This window comes from Sinocyclocheilus anshuiensis, unplaced genomic scaffold, assembly GCF_001515605.1.
Source record: "Sinocyclocheilus anshuiensis isolate Anshui unplaced genomic scaffold, SAMN03320099.WGS_v1.1 scaffold1823, whole genome shotgun sequence".
NCBI lineage: Eukaryota > Metazoa > Chordata > Actinopteri > Cypriniformes > Cyprinidae > Sinocyclocheilus > Sinocyclocheilus anshuiensis.
Genome location: NW_015549711.1, coordinates 159,235 through 182,496, shown reverse-complemented (window position 1 = coordinate 182,496; position 23,262 = coordinate 159,235). Strand labels below are relative to the sequence as shown.

The following is a 23,262-nucleotide window of genomic DNA, read 5'->3' as shown; positions in this document are numbered from 1 at the left end:
TGTCATTAATTACTCACTCTCATGTCGTTCCAAACCCATAAGACCTTCATTCATCTTCGGAACACAAATTAAGATATTTTTGATGAATTCCGAGAGCTCTCTGACCCTCCATATATACAGCGAAGATACTACCACGATCAAGGCACAGAAACGTAGCAAGGAGATCTGTAAAATAATCCATGTGACATCAGTGGTTCAACCGTAATTTTACGAAGCGACGAGAATACTTTTTGTGCGCAAAGAAAACAAAAATAACAACTTTATTTAACAACTCGTCTCCTCCGCGTCACCCTAGCGCCATTTTGCAGAGTATCCACTGAACGTAAACAGTGTAGGCTGTTCTGTGTCTGCTACGCCACATGGATATGTTGTCTACATTGTTTGCACTTTGATCTGAATGAAAACAGCGTATCCGTGTGGAGCGGCTGACACAGAACAGCATATGTTGTTTACGTTCAGTGGATACTCTCCAAAATGGCGCCAGGGTGACGCAGAGGAGACGAGTTGTTGAATAAAGTCGTTATTTTTGTTTTCTTCGCGCACAAAAATTATTCTCGTAGCGTTGTAAAATTACGATTGAACCACTGATGTCACATGGATTATTTATTATCATTTTTGGGTGAACTATCCCTTTAACAATAGCAGAAAAGAAGCACTAAAAACAGTTGCTTTTGTTTTTCTAGATAGCTAAAGTGGATGAGCCCAAACGCCTCGCTCATGTTTATCTCTTCACCAGCAAGAACTTCCACGACACAAGCTGCAGTTTAAACCAACAGCTGGCCGACTCTAATCTGTGGAACCACCAGAAGGATGTTTTCTTAAGCAGCCGGGGGCCCTCAAAATCCCTCAACGCCCCGACAAACCCTGCCACCATCCAGACCTCCAGCCTCAGCACTGATGGACAGGATAAAGCCCCACACACACCCAAGAGGATGTCATCCCCGCTGGGGAGCCAGAGTGCACCTCCCGGCTCTCCGCCTGAAAAGCTGGCTCTTCCGCCACTGCTGGAGCTGCCCAAGATTGGGCAGAATTTGGACGTGTTTGTTTCAGTGGCATGCCATCCTGGGCACTTTGTGCTACAGCCATGGCATGATATGTACAAACTGGTGGATTTGATGGGGGAGATGATTCTGCATTATAATAAGATGGAGGAGAAACCACTTAAAGTGGAGAAGAACCAGGTCTGTGCTGCCAAGGTGGAAAACAAGTAAGCGTGCTTTCGTATATGTGTCTAGGTCAGGGGGTTTCAATTCTGCTCGTAAAGGGCCAGAGTTCCTGTGGAGTTTAGCTCCAAAATAACTGCCTGGAAGTTTCTAATGATCCTGAAGACCTTATTAGCTGTTTCAAATGTTTCGAATTGGGGCTTGAGCTAAACTGAGCTGGAACTGAGAGGCTTGGGCCATATGATGTGTTTTATGAGGCCATATGACCACTTATCATCTGTGTGATTTTACAGCTGGTACCGTGTACTGGTGAAAGGAGTCCTGACCAATGGTCTGGTGTCAGTGTTTCAGCTGGACTATGGCAAACATGAGCTGGTGAGCTGCACCCAGCTCCGGCCCCTCACCCAGGAGTTCTGCCAGCTCCCCTTCCAGGCCATCACTGCTCAGCTGGCTGGTACACTTCATTTCCTGTTAGAAAGGCTCTTTCATTTATTGAAAAGGCTGTTTTAGACAGCTACTTCATTTCAGAGAATCAGCTACTTCGGATCAGAGAATTTTTCTATGATCCAGTTCTTGTTAATGTTTCATCAACAATATCCAATAAGCTCCATTTGAAAGAGCCAGAAAGACTCTATTACTAAACACATTTATGCTACAAAATATTCTATTTCATATTTAAGAATAGTTTTCAACAAGTTTTCAACATTGATATTAACTTAAAAAAAAATCTTTAACATCAAATCAGAATATTATAATTATTTCTGAAAGATTAGCTTTGCCATCACAGCAGTAAGTTACATTTTAATATACATTAATATATGAAATGAAATAATTGTATATTTCAGTTCACAATATTACTGTTGATTTGCAGCCTCGGAGAGACTTCTTTCAAAAACATGAAAAGATCTTGCTGACCCCAAACTTTTAAACAGTATTTAAAAAGACACACACAAACACAAAACACAGTTTAGCAAAGTGACCTTCCATTAAAAAATAGAATACAGTAAAATACAATAAAAAAATATATATCTTGTTATTAGTGTATATAAATGAAGAAGTTGAAAAAGTGTAATCAAGTTATTTTTGATCTGAATGAGTGAAATAAATAATACATGTTTGAATAAAATTCAGCTAAAGGAGAACAACTCCTGAAAAGAAATTGCTTTTGGAGAGATCTGACTGAATATAACTCTTCCACATTCAGATCGCTTACCAAAGTACTTTACAGACTGTGTGCTGTTTTGACTATCCCTCCTGGTCAAAGTCCCTGACTCATATGGGCCACATGGTATAAGCTGTAGCTAAGAACTGATCTCAAACAGCTGCTCCTTTTCATTTTGCTACTTTGAGAAGTTCATGTATGATTTTATTGTAGATCTGAAGGTGTTTCTGATCTTTCCAGGCGTGAAACCCAGGCAGTGGTCTGAGGAGGCCTCCATTGTGTTCAGGAACCACGTCGAGAAGAAGCCCCTGGTAGCCCAGCTGGAATCGGTGCAGGAGGCGTCACAGCCCTGGGACTGTAAGGTGGTTATCTTCTTGGTGGACACTTCACAAGAGGAACGGGACATTTGGCTTCATGACATTATGGCTGAATTCACTGATGAGATGTCTAACGCAGCATAGACATTTTTGAAAGGTTCTCTTAAGGTTGTTCATTAGTATGCTGTAGATTAAAGGGGTCCTATTATGCGCTTTTACAAAGTCTTGATTTTTGAGCTTTGTAACTTTGCAGATCTTTTTTATGCTCAAACAGCAACATTACAGACTAACTAAATTGAAAAAGTGAAAAAGCATAATAGGACCCCTTTAAAGGTTAATTTTTCCAAATGTGACTTGGACGCAGATCTGTGTTAGCAAATGTGAATCAGAGTTTAAAGGTTAAACTTTTAGACAGAAGTATTGCAATTTCTAGCAACTTCTATGTTAAACAAACAGGATAGCAACACCTTTTCAAGGGTTTGACGTCTATGCTTGGTGAGAGAGTGAGTAATGCTCTCTGTAGACTATTGCCTTTGCTTTAACACAAAATAGCTGTGAAGATCCATCATCAGTGAAATCAAGCTTAACAAGTTAATCATGATCACTAAACCTGTACCAAACCCTGATGCTGTCAATCATATATCATAATGTATCTGAAAACTGTCTGAATACATTATATAAGTTTGATTGTCCAGATGATGTGCTTGTGGTGGCTTGCTTCATGCTTCAAGTATGGCATGTTCCAAAGCTGCCAGTTTACTACTCTGTATGGTCCAAAAGAGACTAACAACGCACAGTGCTCTAACTCGCACAAAGCTGATAGTGTGTTATTTCAAAATTGTTTACATGGAGAAGATTTTTGGAGTCTAAAATAGTCTAAAAGGCAAGAGGAGCTGCAAAAGCCTACCTTGCTGTAAACGTATGTATTTGAGCTCTGGTTTTAGCATTATTTATTTAGTTTTTATTTTCCTTGTGTCTTGCTAAATAGTGGAGGCGTGAAATGTTTGGGGTTGTGACTATTCAGTGTAATTTTAATAGCATTGGCATAGTAAATTAGTTTTATTACCTGAATATGACAGTTAGACTTGAAAGCTAAACCACTGTTGGCATGTAGGATTTCACCTGTGTTTTAACTACAGATGCTTAATACTTAAAAAAATAAATAAATGTGGAACAATCACTGGTAGTAAACTTAATATATTTCCTTTACCTTAAATGTAAACTTGGAATCAAAATTGAAGCAATTTTCTTTATTATTACACCTCTCTGGTTTTATGTGAATGAAAAAAAAAAGTGTTCGCAATCAAAATTAAATAGCTTGTTCTTTTAGCTCATGTCACACGTTTTTTTTTTCTCTCCAAATCTTCCATTTTGACCTCCTGTAAAAAGAATGACATTTTACAGCCCAATCAAATAAAGGCACACTCTAGATTTTTTCTCATAGAATATCCGGTTTCACTCAGAAGTATCGCATTGCAAAAATAAAATGAGCTATGAATGCCGATTCATTTTGACTTTGTTAAATAACATGATCTCTATATTAGTGGTTTTGGGGCTGAAGCCAACAATGGGACCACAGAATGACTTAAAATAATACATTACTATTATTTGTATTTGGTGTAATGCAATGTGTTTACATCTTTATTAATATTATTATTGCAGTCTATACAAATTTATCTATTTTTACAAAGCTCATCGTTCTGAAAAGCGCGGTGTGCTCTGATTGGCCAGCTATCCAGTGCATTGTGATTGGCCTAATACCTCAAGCATGTGAAGGAAATGTTACGCCTCTTACCATATTTGGAAACACAGTGTTTCCACAACATGGCGGCGACGGCGGCAACAATACTACAGCGAGAATAAAAGTTACGCCTTTTTTCTTTGCGTAAACATTTGGCCGGTGTTATGCAAATCTTGCAACACAGTGACGTAGACATGTGGGGGCGTGTTTGAATGAGGTGTTTTTGGAAGGCATGGACGAGTCAACTTTTATAAAGAACATCTCTTTGGGTTTGAGAACATTACAGATCTTATATATGCACGAACAGCTTGTAACATGAAGCTCACTGACACGTTTAGCTGAAGCCAAGGCCAAGAGCAAAGCTGTCTTGAAGGACAGCAGCTTCAGGGAAATACTTCCCAGGGGCTCAAAAGGGGATTGAGACAGAGCCTCCAGCACCATGGAGAGGTCCCATTTAGGAACAGTTCTCCTGATAACTGGCAAAGAACGATGGGCACCCTTCATAAATCTGCGGATTAGAGGATGCTGCCCGAACGTTGAGCCCTCAAAGCCCACATGACAAGCAGAAAGCGGACAGCTCCACCACCTCCGATGTAAACGCAGGGAAGCACTTACGCAAAAAAGCCGGGTTCGGCTTAAGAAAAACCTTATCTCCACTAAGTGAGAATTTAGTGCACGAGGAATAAACCGAGAGTGCATGTAGCTCACTGACACGTTTAGCTGAAGCCAAGGCCAAGAGCTTCATCATCTCGTGTTCGAGATCCACCTATGGGAGAGACATGGACAGCTCCCCGATTGCCCAATACACTCACAGTGAGGTTCTGTAAACCAGAGAAGGACGGTCACCCCAAGGGGCGGTGCCTGACACATCCCATAATCATGCACCTGACAATCCTGACACACACACACATGACTGCTGTGCACAGGCAGGACATGAAACATGTATGAGGCCCACACATGTAAATAAATCCAGCAACACATATGAAACATCCAGGCAGGAAAATAAATGCATGCTTGGTGACACGAATGTGCGTGGCCCGATGGCCCACTCACCCTTCGTTCCTTTACTACAATGTGTAAATGGGAAGGAAGAGAGGTAGGTAACAAGGAGCTATGAAGACCCCACCCCTAAAACAGAATGTGCTACCGAAGTTTTGGTGACATCCAGTCGGTAGTAACGCACAAACGTATGGGGAGAGGCCCAGCTGGCAGCAGAGCAGATGTCCTGCAGCGACACTCCCCTGAACAAGGCCCAAGAGGCGGCTAAGCCCCTCGTGGAATGAGCTCTGATGTTCCCTGGGGGCTGCACACCCATCGATTCATATGCCAAAGCAATAGCTTCCACAAGCCAATGTGAAAGGCGTTGCTTAGATATGGGACTCCCCCTGTGCGGGGTCGCCCATGAAATAAAGAGCTGGTCGCTCCTCCGGAAAGCACTGGTCCTAGTCATATACGTCTGTAATGCACGAACTGGACACAGAGCATTCAGCCTCTGATCCTCAGTGGAAGAAAAAGGTGGAGGGTGAAAAGCAGACAGCTTCAACACCTCCGATGTAAATGTAGGGAAGCACTTAGGCAAAAAAGCCGGGTTCGGCTTAAGAAAAACCTTATCTCCACTAAGAGAGAATTTGGTGCACGAGGAATGAACCGAGAGTGCATGAAGCTCACTGACACGTTTAGCTGAAGCCAAGGCCAAGAGCAAAGCTGTCTTGAAGGACAGCAGCTTCAGGGAAATACTTCCCAGGGGCTCAAAAGGGGATTGAGACAGAGCCTCCAGCACCATGGAGAGGTCCCATTTAGGAACAGTTCTCCTGATAACTGGCAAAGAACGATGGGCACCCTTCATAAATCTGCGGATTAGAGGATGCTGCCCGAACGTTGAGCCCTCAAAGCCCACATGACAAGCAGAAATAGCCGCCAGGTAGACCTTAATGGTGGAAAAAGACCTGCCTTTATCCATAAGGTCTTGTAAATAACACAAAATATCAGGAACTGATATGATGTGAGACGACGCCCATGACTCCCCCCTTCAAACCCCTGCCACTTACAGCCATATAAGGACCGAGTAAACACGGCCCTGGCATTCTGCATAGTAGCAACCACACGCGGGGGAAGCCCTAGCGGTTTAAGTTTGTCCTCTCACGGGCCAGGCCCAGAGAGCCACCCTGTCCGGGTGTGGGTGATAAATCTCCCCGTTCGCTTGAGATAATAAATCTGTGCAGAGGGGGAGGCGCCATGGCTGGGCATATAACAGAGGAATTATCTCTGCCAGCCACGGTGCTTTGGGTCACCTGGGTGCTATCAGAATGAGAGACAGGCCCTTCTCTCTCACCCTGGCCAGTGTTGGAGTTACCAGGCACAGGGGAGGAAAAGCATACAGCAGCACTTTGGGCCATGGGTGGGCCAGTGCGTTTGACCCCGAGGGGTGCGTCCACGTCCTTTAGTGAGAAGAACATAGGACAATCTACGGTTGCCTGTCCGAATCTCATCCATATCAAGCCCACTATCTGAGGGTGGAGGAGTGAATCTCCGTAGAGTGGATTCCCCCTTGATAGAAGGTCCGCGCCTCTGTTCAGAATGCCTGGAACATGAGTCGCGCGTAAGGACAGGAAAAACCGCCTGCTCCACACTAAAAGATTGTGAGCTAGAGCGTGAAGTTTCAATGAGGGCAAACCGCCCTGGCGATTGATATATGCTACCGCTGTGGTATTGTCGCAGCGTACGAGCACATGATGCCCCTGCAGGCGAGGCAGAAAATAATTCAGAGCTTTCCATATGGTCATAAGCTCTAAATAATTTATGTGCGCTGAACGTAGTCTGCTCGGCCACAAACCGTTCACCGTTCTGCCCTCCTGGGTGGCACCCCAGCCTGTTAGGGACGCATCTGTCGTCACGACTTTCCGCAACATCACCGTCCCCAAAGGGGTTCCCTGTGCGTAAAAGCCCGTGCTCCTCCAGTGGTGCAGAGCTGCCGTGCAGGCGCGCGTCACTGTTACAGAGCGGCAGAGATCGCATAACGGGCTGAAATGTAGTGACAAAACCCATTTCATGAACGCCCTCATTCTCAGAAGTCCCAGAGGCAAAACCTGGATAGATGAAGCCATTAGACCCTGCAGTCTGAGACATGTGCGATATTGCACTTTCGCTCCCTCTCTGAACTGTGACACACAGTTCATTAGAGAGCGAACGCACTCTTGAGAGAGACGCGCTCGCATGGAGACTGAGCTCAGCTCCAAGCCCAGGAAAATCACACTCTGACTGGGTGTAAGGTTGCTTTTGTTCAAATTCACCCTGAACCCGAGAGATGTGATGTGAGTGAGCACACGACGGGTGTCCTGCAGTACTTTCATCTTCGATTCGGCTATGATGAGCCAATCGTCTAAGTATGTCAAAATCCGCAGACCTGACATTCTCAGAGGAGCTAAGCCTGCCTCCACACACAGAGAAAAAGTCCTTGGGCTTAGGGCGAGCCCAAACGGGAGGACTGTGAATTCGTAACATATGCCTTGATAGGCGAAACGAAGAAACTTCCTGTGTGGCGGATAAATGCTTATGTGGAAAAAAGCGTTGACCCCGAGGGGTGCGTCCACGTCCTTTAGCGAGAAGAACATAGGACAATGGCTGTTTTCGCGCGAGGCGAATAGATCTACGGTTGCCTGTCCGAATCTCATCCATATCAAGCCCACTATCTGAGGGTGGAGGAGTCAATCTCCGTAGAGTGGATTCCCCCTTGATAGAAGGTCCGCGCCTCTGTTCAGAATGCCTGGAACATGAGTCGCGCGTAAGGACAGGAAAAACCGCCTGCTCCACACTAAAAGCTTGTGAGCTAGAGCGTGAAGTTTCGATGAGCGCAAACCGCCCTGGCGATTGATATATGCTACCGCTGTGGTATTGTCGCAGCGTACGAGCACATGATGCCCCTGCAGGCGAGGCAGAAAATAATTCAGAGCTTTCCATATGGTCATAAGCTCTAAATAATTTATGTGCGCTGAACGTAGTCTGCTCGGCCACAAACCGTTCACCGTTCTGCCCTCCTGGGTGGCACCCCAGCCTGTTAGGGACGCATCTGTCGTCACGACTTTCCGCAACATCACCATCCCCAAAGGGTTTCTTTGGGTTCATCTCGTGGGTAACGAAGGAGCGACATGTGGGGCTGTAAAGAGATGTTCTCTCTTATTAACGAAATCATGAAATTCATTTGATTATCTTTTATTTATTTATTTATTTATTTTTTTGTGTGTGTGTTGGGCAACACTGGGACCGAAGCCTTTATTGAATTTGCGAGAAAAGTTGTTGAGAAAAGAACTGCTTGTGCACTTTTTCCTCACTGTATTCCCCTCTGAAAACGGGGAAACAAGCACTGAGCTACACCGGGAACAGTGCAGCCCGTGCCAACACTGAACCCCATGACTCCGCCGACAGATAACCTCCTTGTTTAAACGGGGAAATACGAGGGCAGAACTGGTGTCCGGAGGGCTGGCCGCCCGTGAACTTGAACTCAAAGCCACCTGTGGCCATGCAACAATCCAGTGGGATTGATTTAAAAAAAAAATAATTGTAATAATCCGGCCGCACAGAGGGAATCTGGCACGGCGCAGGCTTCCTAGGAAGGCAAAGTTTAAAACCCTCGTCCTCCTTTTCCTTATCGTCGCAGCGCTGCTGTATTAGCGCAACGACAGGCCCGAAGAGAGCATGGTCAGGCTCGACCGGCGATTTTCTTTCAGGGAGACCGGAAAGATTAAACCACAGTGTGTGCTCTCCGACCACCGAGAGAGCCATAGAGCGCCCGCTTGTTCGTACAGTTTGACGGGCATTACGGGGAACAATGTGATTTACTGTGAGTAACTCCTCCCAGAGAACGCGGGTGATGGTGACTCTTTCTTTTGTTATCCCATGTCGACCAGCAGTTCGCTGGTAAGCGGATGGCAGGGAGGAGATGCTGAGGGCTCTTACCGCCAAAGCCGGGGCTTAATAAGAGGCCTGATGAATGATCGCGAAAAAACGATCAATTTTGCCATGTGTTTAGCACATGCAGAGAAGACGAGGAGAAGCAGCTTTCTAGGGCCGGGGAAGGCTCCGAGAAGTCTCCCGTCGTACGAGTCCTTTTCCTGGTCCAACGCATTTGAAGTACTGGCCATTCGATATTGAGGCGAGCAGTTGCTCGCTCACAAAACTCGAGGAGGACCGATTGGGGCAGAGCCGCAGGATCATAAGTCTGAAGGACTACGGATGACGGGATGGCCTCCTCGTCCTTTGAGCCGTAGAGACGGTATTTATCGTCCGTGTCCCCGGAGCCGGGCGGCCCGTCGATGAAATGCATTGATCGGCCCGGCTAAGTGAGGCTGCTCCACGGGAGGCCCCCGGGAGCGCACCGGTTTCGCCTTAATCCCATCCGAGTCAGACAACCCCGAGAGGGCGCCGCACGCGGCTGGGCAGGCTCACGACAGGTTGTCCACGGTAGTAGCCGGACTCGGTTTGGAAAGAGCCAATAACAACAGACAGTGGAAAAGGACAGGTGAGAGGCGGGCAGCCTAGTAATAAGTGCGAGCATGGGCGGCTTGCAGAATAAAAACAGCTGACCTGGTAAATTGACAAGCACGCCTGGCAGAGGCTGATCCAGAGATGTGTCCTCCTGTAGACGGTTAAGTGAAGTCAAAACCAACGAACTGTGAGTAAATTCCAGAGGTCGCGAGAAGCGAATGTCAACTGGAGAATAGCGTCGCGTGCAGGCCTTATATGCTCTCAGGTAAGGGGATGGGGCCTTACCTGGCATTGGCTGCGCGCTTCTGTCTGTCTAGCCAGACTTGGTGCAATTGGATGCTTCTGCAGAGGTCAGGTACGGATGCCCTTCCCATAGGTGGATCTCGAACACGAGATGATGAAAGATAACTTGAAATCGCATCATATGACCCCCTTTAAAATGCTAAAAACACAAAATCAAGATAGAAACTGAAAGCATACCTCCAAAACAAGCAGCTTGGTCATAATTACAGCACAAACACTGGGAATATCTTATGGGCAACCTAAATGGGTTATGGGGGCATTCGAGTCAAAAAGGTTGAGAACCACTGATCTACATCAATAACATGAGCCTTGCTTTAGGAAAGATTTCAACTGATCACCAGTGTTTATTCACATCATGCATTCATTCAGATCCATTCAGCTTCAAAATGTGAAAATTTAAATACAAACTAATGATATATAGATTGAGGTTTAAGAGATCTGATAGAGGGCTTTTCTCATGGAGGAGTAGTAATGGAAGGAGAAGCTGGTTTACCTTCATAACATCACTGCAGTTCATCAAGCACTAGTCGGCAGCACTCGCCCACTTTAGCCGGATCAGAGACCCTGGCATATTTAGAAATCTGAGAGTTGACACCCAAAGATCGTGCAAGGTCCTTTGCGGTGCTGTCCCCGGCCACTGTGGTCCCCAGGGCCACCAGCAGCCTGAAGACGGCCTCTTTGTCGTGTACGACCTCTAAGGTGGTGCTGGCCACTGATAAGCACTGCGCCTTCGCCTCGATCTCGGTGAGTTGACCATACAACCTTCCAGCGTAGTTGAGCACCAGGGTAGCCAGCGCCACGTGGATGTTCTTGTTGGAGACGACACGGAGGTCACCGGCCCGGGACAGGACTGCGTCACGTTGACCCAAGAGTAGAGTGCGGCCGTGGGACCCAGAGAAACAGTTGCAGAGAGTGCGGAGCGCCAGCATCTGATTTGCGGGCCTGCCCTCAGGAGACATGAGACCCAAGAGATGGTTGCAAAGACTGGCACCTTCAGTCCCACCACAAAGCTGGGCGTTGACTTCTGGATGGCACACAGCCAAACGCAGGATGTCCAACACTGGGAAGACAATGTCTGAGGATGGAAATGATGACTGATTAATAGACTGGAAGTAGCAACAGATCTTTTCTTCTGTATTGTGAGGTACATCCAAGTTAACAGATTATATAAAAAAAAAAGATAAGATTAGATAAGGTATATACAGTGGGTACGGAAAGTATTCAGACCCCCTTTAACTTAAATGATTTTAGCAAATGGCTGCAATATAACAAAGAGTGAAAAATTTAAGGGGGTCTGAATACTTTCCGTACCCACTGTATATATATATCACCTCACCAGAGAGAAGTCTGTTGTTTTTCCCCTGGAAGGTCCAGTTATGACATTTTAATTAAGTTATTATTAAATAATAATAATAATAAAAAAAAAACTAAAGTAATACTGAAATAAAAATAAAGGAAACCTAAATGCTTATATTTAAAAAGTACAAAAATTAGTAAAAATGACAAATGCACATAACAAAATTACTAAAAATGAAAATATTTAAAAAATAAAATCTTATTCCAAATATCAAATAAAAACTTTAATTGTATATAAATAATACAACAACATTGTGAAATCGACTAAAATGTTACAATGTTTCATTTTCTCTTTGGTTCAGTTCACTTTTACAAGGCAACCTTTCAAATCGGACAAAAATTTTATAAAAGTTTCATATGATCAAGCTGTTCTGAGAATAAAGTATTGAATTCAGTTGATTAATTTGCATAGTCAGATATTTTCTTTCCGCTGCCTTTTCATACTTTTTCTGCAGCAACAGCCTTGTAAATTCATTTAAATTCATTATATTAACGACATCTCTTAATCTTCGGCAGAGAAGTGAATCAAACCGATGCTCTCCATGTTCCGCTGTTTGCTGCACGTGTCACACTTTCAGATGCATTCGCTCCAGAGTTAATCACAAACTCTGGATCAAGTTGACAGAGAACGCTTTGTGAGCTCGCTGAACCTGATCTAAACCAGGTTGGATCTGTTTGGTTTTGTCAACTCTAAACTTATTCTGAAATTTTATTCAGCTAGCTTCATGCAACAGGCCACAGAAGTTTGTAGTAATACTGAAGACTTTGATTAGCTGGTTCAGGTGGTTTAATTAAGAGTTATAGCTAAACTCTACCGTGGCCCTCCAGAAGCAGAACTGAACACCCCTGCCATCAGTGATACTTTGTTTAAGTCTTAGTATAGTGAATTGTTTATTTAAGTAGGTTAAGTAGGCTCAATGCCTTACCTTCTGGCCAGTGGCTAGTCCTCCACAGAACACTGATCTGCTCTGCCGTGGGCTGCTCCGGACTCTTCTGGTCTGCAACTAGAAGCAACAACTTCTCCAGACAGTCCAGTGCTGCGTCACTCAGCTTACGGTCTGCAGGAGCAGTGTTGTTCAGCTCCCGAAGCTTACCTACAAATGATATTGAGGAAATGTTATGTAGGGATTAGAGTTTTGCTGATAGGCGATAGTATCGTGTATCAACAATAGACAAAGATATCACCTGTGGCTGATGCCACTAATGATAGCAAGGTGATTATTTTTATTATTATTATTAATAGTATTACTAAACTAATAATAATAGTATCTAATTAATGTTAGGGCAGTGTTGCGCATTATAACCAATCACACATGATTCCACTGAGTTTATGAACCCAATGGCCAATCAGAGGCATTCAGATGAGTCATCGCTGAAACAGCGGAGCTTTGTTGTTCATTGTGCGTGCTCGCTGACTGAATTCAGCTCTCTCATGAATTCTCTCATCATAAACAACAAAGTGCAGATGTACGTGCGATGCAAGTATAAGAGACTTGTACATCATACAGTGCAGATAGCTTCACAGATTATAACGGGAGTGTTTTTTAAAGTGCATAAACTCGTGCTAGATTGAAGTCAGTGATGACGTTCTTTGGTAATGTAAATGTCCTTTGTTCCTTTAGTAGCTGCTGTTTGAATAACTGAGGTAATGTAAGCATTATAATTAGTAACTTGCAATGTTTCTATTAAATTATCATGTTAAATACAAATTCAGTCATATTAAAAACATTAGGCTGCTTTTAGCCTTACGCTGGCATTGATTCACGTTCCGGCAATGAAACCAAGTAAATAATTTAAATTTTGCTCGATAATATTGTGTATCACGATCTCACAGTCTGACGATAGAACAATATAACAATTGAGCATATCGCCCAACACTAGTAGGGATACAGGATAGGTTACTGTCACCAAGCATGTCTTCACTGATTGCGCAACCTAGCTCTCCAGTGGGGCCTGGACCACCCAATCACAAGCTTGGCCAACAGGGCTCCAGAGATGAAGTCAGATACCCTGGCACTTCACCAATTGATAAATCTAGTTGTCAAGGCAACATTTCTAATTTTCATTGAAGTACTTTAATACCTAAAAATAAATAAATTTAAACCAAAACATAAAAACTACTTCGAAAAAGCACACAACAAAATTACTAACACTAAAATATAAAAATAAAACCAATTAAAATCTACTCAAAATATTAATAAAACTATAATAGTACATTAAATAACACTGCTCCCGAGAATACATTGTTATTACCATGGCATTACTATGGTATAGTGTCTATAAATTGTATTTTTATATACTTTTTTGTTATTTCCAACTTTGAGCCCAACCTGAAAAGGTAGGATTGGGTATCGTTTGAATTTGATCAATTCCAATTCCGATGCTGCTTATCGATTCCGATTCTTATTGATTCCCACTTTCGATTCCAATGTGGTTCAAAAAACTGAAGTCAAACATTTAGATATCAAACATATTTATTGTGTCTCTTTTTGCAAAACATTTAATTGCTGCTGAATACCATGAACAAAAATCAGCTGGCTACATAAAAAACTGGACTCGATTAAGATCTGTTTTTTGTGCAAAATAGAGCTGGATGTTTCTGGATGAAATGAGACTTTTTTTTTTTTAATGGAGGTTGTAGTTCTCACAATTCTGAAGAAAAAATATTAGACAACTAAACAAAATCTCACAGAATTTATGAATGGAATGACTCACTCAAGATTTACTGTTTCATTACTGGATGAATCAATGTTTTTGAATGAATCACTTGAATGAATGATTCAAAGACAAAAAAAATTTTAACAGCCCATTTTCGCCAACTAAAAAAAAATGTGCGCACAGGAATTGACAGGTGGAATTGAAATTTCAATTTTACAACAAGTATCCGATTCCTGACCTCATGGGCCTGTTTACACCTGGTCATTTTATGCGTTTTCACTGATCGGATATCTATCTGATTTGTTAAAACATTTCCATTTACACTTGGCCACATAAATGTGTTGTCGCAAAACGGATACAAATCCGATCTTCAATTCCCATGCTATATTTAAAATTAACGGAGTTCACGTCAACGAAATCAAAAGATAAGCGCTGCATTTTATTAATTATCAGCTCATTTCAAGATCAAAGGCTGCAATAGGAGAGCGCGCGGCATCAGCACTGGAAAGATAAGTTTGTCTTACTACTTTTAATGAAGATGATTGTGTGTTGACCATCTGCGTCTTACTTTCAGTTTCATTCGCGGCAGTTTGTTTCATTCGGCTTGCTGAAGAGATGCTCAGCTACTCGTCCGCGGCGATGCATGTTGCATTAACGCAGTCATATCTGACAATAATGTCATATAGCCTATAACACGCTCTCACACGTTTATTATTTTAACATTTTGGGAGGAGTAGTTTTGCGCAGCTTGTCAGTGAACAACGGCTCTGTGTAGTTAATGCTGCTCAATGTGAAAGCACGCACAATTTATCGTGCAGCCCTAAACCAGATGCATTTACACTTGTCCAGTTTAGTCTGGAATGCGGCCCAGACCACCTCCTGAAGTGGTTTGAGCGATCGGATTTATATCCGTCTTGAATGCGTTTCGGAGGGCATTTACACCTGGTCTCTTCACAATCGGATAGCTATCCGATCAGAAAAAATGCATGAAGTGACCAGGTGTAAACAGCCCCTAAATATCCAATTCTGGAATTGGAATTGATTTTTGATTCCCAACCCTACTGAAAGGCCTGTGGTCCACCTTATATCTGGAACAGAGACTTTGATTAAGTCAAGTTCTGATGTAAAAGTGTCACTTACCAAGAATCTGAGTTGTATTTGCCTGTTCAAACATAACTCCATCCGTATTGGGGAAGAAGATGTTTGTCGTAGCTTTCGGAGCAGAAGAAGAGGAATAGGCACTGCCACCTAGAGAGGATTGAGAGGTATATTAGTGTACATGATCCATGTACGCATGTGGTGCTCTGGATGTACTGGACGTATTGCATGTATTTTACCAGTAAATGGATCAGCTCTGCCTGAAGACACTGTGCCTGTGGATTCTGACCCGGGTATATATCGTCCAGCCCCTGCCCAAACAAACATAAACTTCTCTCATAACTTTGATTTCATATTAGCAAATAACAAAATATATTCAAAAAGGCCCACCTGTGAAAGGATCAGCGCCAAATCCTTGGTCGTCACCTCCTGAACCCGGAATGTAGCGTCCCGCACCTGAGAACACAGGAGGGATATGAAGCACACTTCAGTCTTGACCTTCAGCCAAACAAAGTGTGCGTATGTGAATGTATATCGTTCTGGTTACCTGTGAAGGGGTCTGTGGCCGAGGCAGGGGCTGGGCCTAGAGTGTGGCCTTTAGTGTTCTCGATGATGAAATTAGCCACCTGATCCAAGAACATGGGACTCAGGTCATTCTTCTCCAGGAAGTTGTGAGCTGTCAGCCAGGGGTCATCTGTCACATTGTAAGGCAGCTTCAAGCCAGGACCTCCCTCATTCACATCGATAGAGAAGACGAAGTCATACTCCTTTAGGCAGGGAAATCACAAGGGTTAAATCATGATTTAACTATATAAACTATATGATTTAACTCATCAACTATAGTCAACACTGGACATTTAAGAGCTCTCACACAAGACAACCATATGGTGTTTTTTATGTTGTGTTTACCATAAAAATATTACTTGCATCAATTTATGAACAACAACTGCAGTTGACGGCTAACAGTGACTATATCATACTTACAGGGGTTGGACAATGAAACTGAAACACCTGGTTTTAGACCAGCCTGGCCATGTATATTGACCCGGTGGAGCGCCCGATGAACAGTTTTGGTGGAAACAGGAGAGTTGAGATGCACATTTAATTCTGCAGTGAGTTGGGCAGCTGTGGTTTTATGTTTTTTGGATACAATCCGGGTTAGCACCCGGACATCCCTTTCAGACAGCTTCCTCTTGCGTTGACAGTTACTCCTGTTGGATGTGGTTCGTCCTTCATGGTGGTATGCTGACATTACCCTGGATACCGTGGCTCTCGATACACCACAAAGACTTGCTGTCCTGGTCACAGATGCGCCAGCTAGACGCGCACCAACAATTTGTCCTCTTTTGAACTCTGATATGTCTCCCATTATGTTGTGTGCATTGCAATAGTTTATGTAAAACTGTGCTATTGCTCTGCTAATTCAACCTTCACACTCTGCTCTTACTGGTGGAATGTGCAATCAGTGAAGATTGGCCACCAGGCTGCACAAATATAGCCATGAAACCTCCAACACTATATTGGCCAGTGTTTCAGTTTCATTGTCCAACCCTTGTACATACTATGCACAACATCTATTGGATCAATACCACGGGTCTCACCTTGCCTTCATACATCACTCGCTTTGAATTTTGCTGAGAAGACCCGCCCACTACATCTCCGATCTTCACCCAGCGTCCATCACTCACGCTCCACTGATACGCTTCAACATTGGAACCCTCCTTTATGAGCCGTGTCTGGCCATCCCGGTTCCCTACACATATACAATAATAATACAGTGAGCAAAATGGTTACATGCTATTTAATATAATATAATATATTTTCACACAGAAGGTATATACAGCAATAATACAGTATAATGCAAAAATATAAACATATATTTATTATAATGTATTAAATATAATACATACTTATTTATACATCATTTTTAATGCAGTTAGAAGGATATATTTTTATTCTATATAGTAATCTATTACAAGCAAAAAATATTTGTCTAGCATTCTCAGTGTTGTTATGGTTAACTATAACTATTCAAAATAATTTGTTATTGGAAAAAGCTGAAATACAATAAAATATAAATATTAGATTTAAAACTTAAACGTAAATTAGAAATTAACTAAAATAAGTTGAAGGTACTAAATTTACTAGAAACTGAAATAAAAATAAATGAAAACTGAACAGACAATAAAAAACAAAAGCTAATAAAAATGACAAGTGCATAACAAATTTGCTAAAACTTGAACTAAAATTAAAATAAAAACCGAAGCTAAATCAAAATATTAACGCTAAATCAAGATATTAATAAATACTATCATTTATGGAAGCCTGTTTCCGCCACTGAATAACATTTTGTTTTTAAAAGTAATTGATATAAACTCACAATTCAGATTTTTCTCAGAATTGCGTGATATAAACTCGCATTTGCGAGTTATAAAGTCAGAATTGCGAGATATAAACTAAGTGAGTTTATCCGGGGGTCATATAGCCTATTCCTACATTGCTTGAAGCTCCTTGATGGCTAATGTCAAAATCGTAATTGCACAATGTGCAAAATGCTAGACTTCATGTTAAATATTTTTCACAGGTTAGTACTCAGAGTCTGCACTCAGTTTGTGATATTCCTGTTATACAGTATTTTAGAGTAAACAGTAGGAATGCAACAATACAGTTAGCCCAAGGTTCAATAAATACCTCAGTTTTTTAAACACAGTTTTCAGTTTGGTTCTGATGGTTTGGCACAACAGAGTTATTTTTAGCGATTTTAAATGCTATTTAAAACAAACAAACTCCAGTATACTTTAAGTAAAACTCCAGTACATTGTTGTACACTGTAGAAAAACATGGATTATCACATGTCTACCTTAATTGTATTTTGAGAGAAGTATTTGTTTTATAGATTGGCCATTATTTAGTGCTATGAACACATGTAATGTCTGTTTCATTCATACTAGATACTCTAGGGTGTTCCCCCGCGCAGAAAGTCCACATATGCATCACCGAAGAAATAGAGCTCATGACTCCAGGAAATACCATACATGTGTTTCCTCATCTCGGCGCACGACTCACGGACACACAAACAGAGCCAGTTTGGAGAGAAATAAAAAACACGGAAAACGCTATGATTGGTTGAACTCCTCATCTTTTTCTGTTGCTTGTTTACTGCGCGTGGACAGGTCACCAGGTTTTTGCATAGTTTAGAGTGACAAATCGTACCAGCGTACTTTAAGGTCAAAATGCGTACCCGCTACGCAAAATGCGTACAGGTTGGCAGGTCTGAATAATACAACAGTAACACTGAACATTCTTGAGAACACTACATGTGTTCAAAATACACCTCAATCCATTCACCTGGTTCATTCAGGTGCTCTCTGCCAGGTAAGTCCTCTATCTTGATGTCACCCAAATCTCCAGTCTTGGGGTCGATGATGGCTTTGGAGAGCTCATCCTCAAAAGCCTGCAGGTCCTGAGCACTTGCTACACGCTCTTCGCTCTCGGTGAACACACGGATAACGCCATCGCTTCAGAGAAACGTGACATGGTCATGCAGCATAATAAACTGCAAATAGTTTAGATATATGAAACAGAAACAGTATGTATACCTGGCTCCCACAGCAATGTCTCCATCAGGCAGAATGCAGCAGCACCACACCGACTGGGCAGGAAGACGGATAGTCTGGGAACATTCCCCCTTCCTCCAGACCCTCAGTGTCCTGTCCTCTCCAGTGCTTATGAAGTCTAGAACAGGAAAAAAAGAAGACAATATGGGAAATAATTAAGATTTTATGCACAAATATGTAGCACCATATCTAACCTACAGCAAAACTGAAGGTAAGCACCTTGTCCGTTAGGGAAGACAGCAAGGCTGTAGATGTAGTTAGTGTGACCAGAGTAAACCTGCACACATTCACCCGTCACCATCCACCGTCTAATGCTGGCGTCATTACTGCAGGAGAAAAACTCCACCTCGTTTATCACAGCGAGCCCTCGCACACAATCCTCATGACCTGCAGGACAGACACATTACAAATATCGCACACAGCTGGAGTCAAAAACTGCATAATGCTGACCCCTGCTGGAGATCTGATAAAACTAAACAAGCTCCACACGGTCTATATTCAACATCACATAAACATTGTTTCACTGTTGAAAGCATTAGAAGTATCAAATGCACCAATGTACCAGTGTAGGTGTTCTCACAGCGACCAGCCTTCCATAGCTTGATGGTCTTGTCAGCTGATCCAGACAGCATTAAGCCCTGCTCTGGTAAAATGACTACGGCCCATACAGCGGCACTGTGTCCCTGAGGAGCAGCAATTACACAAGAAACCAGTCGGCACATACTCACACTCTACTGAAATTGATTGCAGGCAATGTGAGTATATCTGATCTCCCTTTTAAAGGTACAGTGTGGTGAGAAGAAAAAAAACATATTATTTAAGAAAAGCTGTGATGTAGGGCTGCGTGACGCACATACTCACACTCTACTGAAATTGATTGCAGGCAATGTGAGTATATCTGATCTCCCTTTTAAAGGTACAGTGTGGGGAGAAGAAAAAAAACATATTATTTAAGAAAAGCTGTGATGTAGGGCTGCATGACAAAAAAAAAATCATTAACATTTCATATGTATAAATATCTAATGCACTTTATAATGCAATGTATGATCTCAATAATAATAATAATAATAGTTATAATAGGTTATAATACATTATAATAATTTTCCATTTATTGTTACACCTTTATAATGTATAATGCATTAAAAAGGACAAACAATCAATGTTAAAATTTTAGGAATCTGCAAATATTATAATGCATTTTATGTTAGGTTACAATTAGTTCTGAAAAGATTTAATGTCATTAACATCATTAACATTTCATATGTATAAATATCTAATGCACTTTATAATGCAATGTATGATCTCAATAATAATAATAATAATAATAGTTATAATAGGTTATAATACATTATAATAATTTTCCATTTATTGTTACACCTTTATAATGTATAATGCATTAAAAAGGACAAACAATCAATGTTAAAATTTTAGGAATCTGCAAATATTATAATGCATTTTATGTTAGGTTACAATTAGTTCTGAAAAGATTTAATGCACTAGAACATACATTATGAATGCCTTTATAATGCATCATACATAAAGTCTTTAACAGTGTTAACAAAAATATCAAAATGTGATTTCATGATAAAAAAATATGATTACGATTTAAAATGTCATTGCAAAGGTTTGCGGTGCATATTTGTGAGGCTGCACATTTTGGTCCAAAAATTGTTAATATCGAAATATCACTATAAATAATAATAATTAAAAAATGTGAAATATTACTACTGGAATATTTCATTATAAAATAAAATAATAAATAAAAATAAGTATTTAAAAAAATAATATACTTTTTGTTTTTTTACAGTACAACTTAATTTCTTTATTTTTATCAAACATTTCCTTTGGCAAAAAACCACCAACTGCCAAGTTCCTAAAGTGAAATGTTTTTTTTTTTACTGGTTTGTAAGTTGGGAAAAAGGTTTGGTGCATTTTGTGTTAGTGTGGAGCAGCATATTACGAGCTGCTCTGAGACACTGAAAACACTGGATCATGAGCTGATGTTTGTAAAAGAACACAGTACCACGCTTCACTCTGAAACACACAGCTCATATTTTTTTTAAATCGCAGCCTTTGCGATAAATCACAATAAGCCAAATCGCAATACCACTATGGTGATACCAAAAACCATGCCACTTTACCTGTAAAGTCATCATGCACTTCTCTCCAAGCCAGACTTTGGCTGTAGTGTCCCATGAGCCACTTAGTATTGTGCCAAACTTACCAGCTGAGAGTGTGCAGACTGTAAACACACACAAAAAAACATCAGGTATGGCTCGAGAAATCATTCCAATGGCATTTCAAGACAACCTGCACGCAGTTACATCACTGTAATACATCATTAGCAGTGGACGGTACCGGTGTTTTTGTGACCCTTGAGGGTGAACAGAGGGTCTGGTCGGTCTAGTGAAAACACACAGATGTTATTGTCATGTCCTCCAGTGGCGATGAGTCCTCGGGGGTATGTTTCATTAGGAGCGATGATACACACGCAAGACACAAAGTTTGAGTGGCCGTTCATACAGTGCATCTCTGTAAAAACCTGGTTTTCACTGCAGAAGAAAGAACAGAAGAGTTAAACAGATGTTGGTCATGTGTTTTTATTAACTATCCTATTTACAATACCGTTCAAAAGTTTGAGGTAGGTACATTTATTTATTTATTTATTTATTTTACTTAGCAATGCTGTACACCAATAAACAAATCATAAAGCTTCACTAAACTGAACTCAACTGAGTTGAATTGAACTGAATCTCAGTGAATTCAGAGAACGCGTCGCTTAGTGAAGTTTAAAGAGACAGTTCACGCAAAAACTCCTCCAGCGTGTATGACTTTCTTTCTTCTGTGAAACACAAAAGCAGACGTTAGCCGTTAGGCAGAAAGACTCAATCGCTATTCACTGTATGGAAAAGATTCAAATGAATAGGTGCCTGATCTTCAGCTGTGTTCCACAGAAAAAAAATGATAAGGGCTTGGAACAACAAGAGATTTAATTTTCATTTCGGGTGAACTACTCCTTTAACGTTTCATCGTTTTTTTTTTATAGATCGGTCGCTGTCAGGAAACCAAACCCGGTCAGTTTCCTTTCAGCTATGATGCTTACGAGTTGCCAAATTTCACTTGATTTGGCAACCCCTCTCAATACATTAACTAACCAACTCTGAAAACGTATTACCCCTCAGCTTAGTAACCAACGAAACGAAAAGCAGACCGGGTCTCAGAGACAGCAGGAGGAAGCTGGCGATGTACCTTGGGTTTGGTACCCAGACCCGCGCGGTTCGGTCTCTGGACACGGACACAAAGGCTCCGTCGGGAAACGCGAAGGCGGCGAGCCCCCTGACATCCATCTCATGCGCGGCGAGAGAGCAGCGCAGTCTGTATGAGTTACTGCCGGACATTATGACTGATGAGACACAGCGAACCCTGCACACACTGACACAGCAACACTGCACACACACAAACACACCCACAGCATGACGGGAGACCTCGCGACAAAATAAAAGCCCAACTGGCAAACATTATTCCGCTATACTGTTAGCTCACAATATAAACTTTTACCAGTATGATATCACATTTATGTAAAATACATTTTAAATGACAATCATTTTAAATATACGCTATATTCAATGGAGAACAGGTGTTAAATAATAACAGACTTTAAACTTGTTTTTAATATTCACCCCGGAAGAGCACGAAAGAGTTGCTTTCTGTCCTCGGATGAGGTGAATCTAGCAAATAATCAAAATCATGTCTGCTAATAGGAGGGTAACGCTCATATTTGGAGGCTTCATTGCAGCAGTTGCTGTGGCTTTTTATCCTATATTTTTCCATCCTCTCGCTCACACTGAAGACTACAGTAAGTGTTTATTACAACACAATGAGACATTAGTCATTATGACACTGCTCTTGTGTTGTTAGTAAACTTCTTCAGGTTCAATTTTGTATTTTGTAACCTAATAATTCTATAACCAGTTTATCAGTTTCGGTAGTGAAAACATTAATGCGCGTTATTACCAGTGTTGGGGAAAGTTACTTTTAAAAGTAATGCATTACAATATTGCGTTACTCCATAAACAGTAACTACGTTACTTAGTTACTTTTTATGGAAATTAATGCGTTACGGTTTTTTTTGCGCTACTTTTAAAATCTGGACAGGGCTTGCTTGTTTGATTTTAAAATAAAAAAGTTCTATTTTTGGCAAATATAAAAGCCTTTTCACACCAAAAGTGAAATGAATAAGCCTCAGGCTGAAGGGAAAGTAAATTTACGTCCGTACAGTAGAATACAGAAGAAGAAATTTCAACAAACTTCAGCAATAAACAAAGACACACAAATGTTTGTCTAGAGTAATTTTTGCTTATTAGTA

At 41.6% G+C, this 23,262-nt stretch overlaps 3 protein-coding genes and 1 pseudogene across 3 annotated transcripts in view; 2 read left to right on the top strand and 2 right to left on the bottom strand.

Moving 5' to 3' along the window:
- The window catches only part of LOC107660732 (tudor domain-containing protein 7B-like), a 27,072-nt gene extending 24,210 nt beyond the window's left edge, over positions 1-2,862 (top strand). The window contains exons 14-16 of the mRNA XM_016450132.1: positions 684-1,207; positions 1,457-1,617; positions 2,566-2,862. Of these exons, the coding sequence (XP_016305618.1) occupies positions 684-1,207; positions 1,457-1,617; positions 2,566-2,786 (906 nt within the window). The 3' untranslated portion in view covers positions 2,787-2,862. The remainder of the gene's footprint in view (positions 1-683; positions 1,208-1,456; positions 1,618-2,565) is intronic.
- Positions 2,863-5,478: 2,616 nt separating this feature from the next.
- On the bottom strand, positions 5,479-7,509 carry LOC107660731 (uncharacterized; annotated as a pseudogene).
- Positions 7,510-10,405: 2,896 nt separating this feature from the next.
- plaa (phospholipase A2-activating protein) lies at positions 10,406-22,383 on the bottom strand. Its single transcript, XM_016450103.1, has 14 exons — positions 22,146-22,383; positions 21,255-21,448; positions 21,038-21,138; positions 19,459-19,579; positions 19,116-19,283; positions 18,879-19,014; positions 18,628-18,797; positions 16,881-17,032; positions 15,827-16,046; positions 15,670-15,735; positions 15,519-15,590; positions 15,322-15,429; positions 12,450-12,617; positions 10,406-11,242 (listed from the first exon to the last, which is right to left on the bottom strand). The coding sequence occupies exons 1-14, from the start codon at positions 22,292-22,294 to the stop codon at positions 10,671-10,673; spliced, it is 2,397 nt and encodes a 798-aa protein (XP_016305589.1). The 5' UTR covers positions 22,295-22,383; the 3' UTR covers positions 10,406-10,670.
- Positions 22,384-22,566: 183 nt separating this feature from the next.
- LOC107660710 (small integral membrane protein 20-like) overlaps positions 22,567-23,262 on the top strand; it is a 3,558-nt gene continuing 2,862 nt past the window's right edge. Inside the window, exon 1 of the mRNA XM_016450104.1 lies at positions 22,567-22,752. Coding sequence (XP_016305590.1) covers positions 22,644-22,752 — 109 coding nt within the window. The 5' untranslated portion in view covers positions 22,567-22,643. The remainder of the gene's footprint in view (positions 22,753-23,262) is intronic.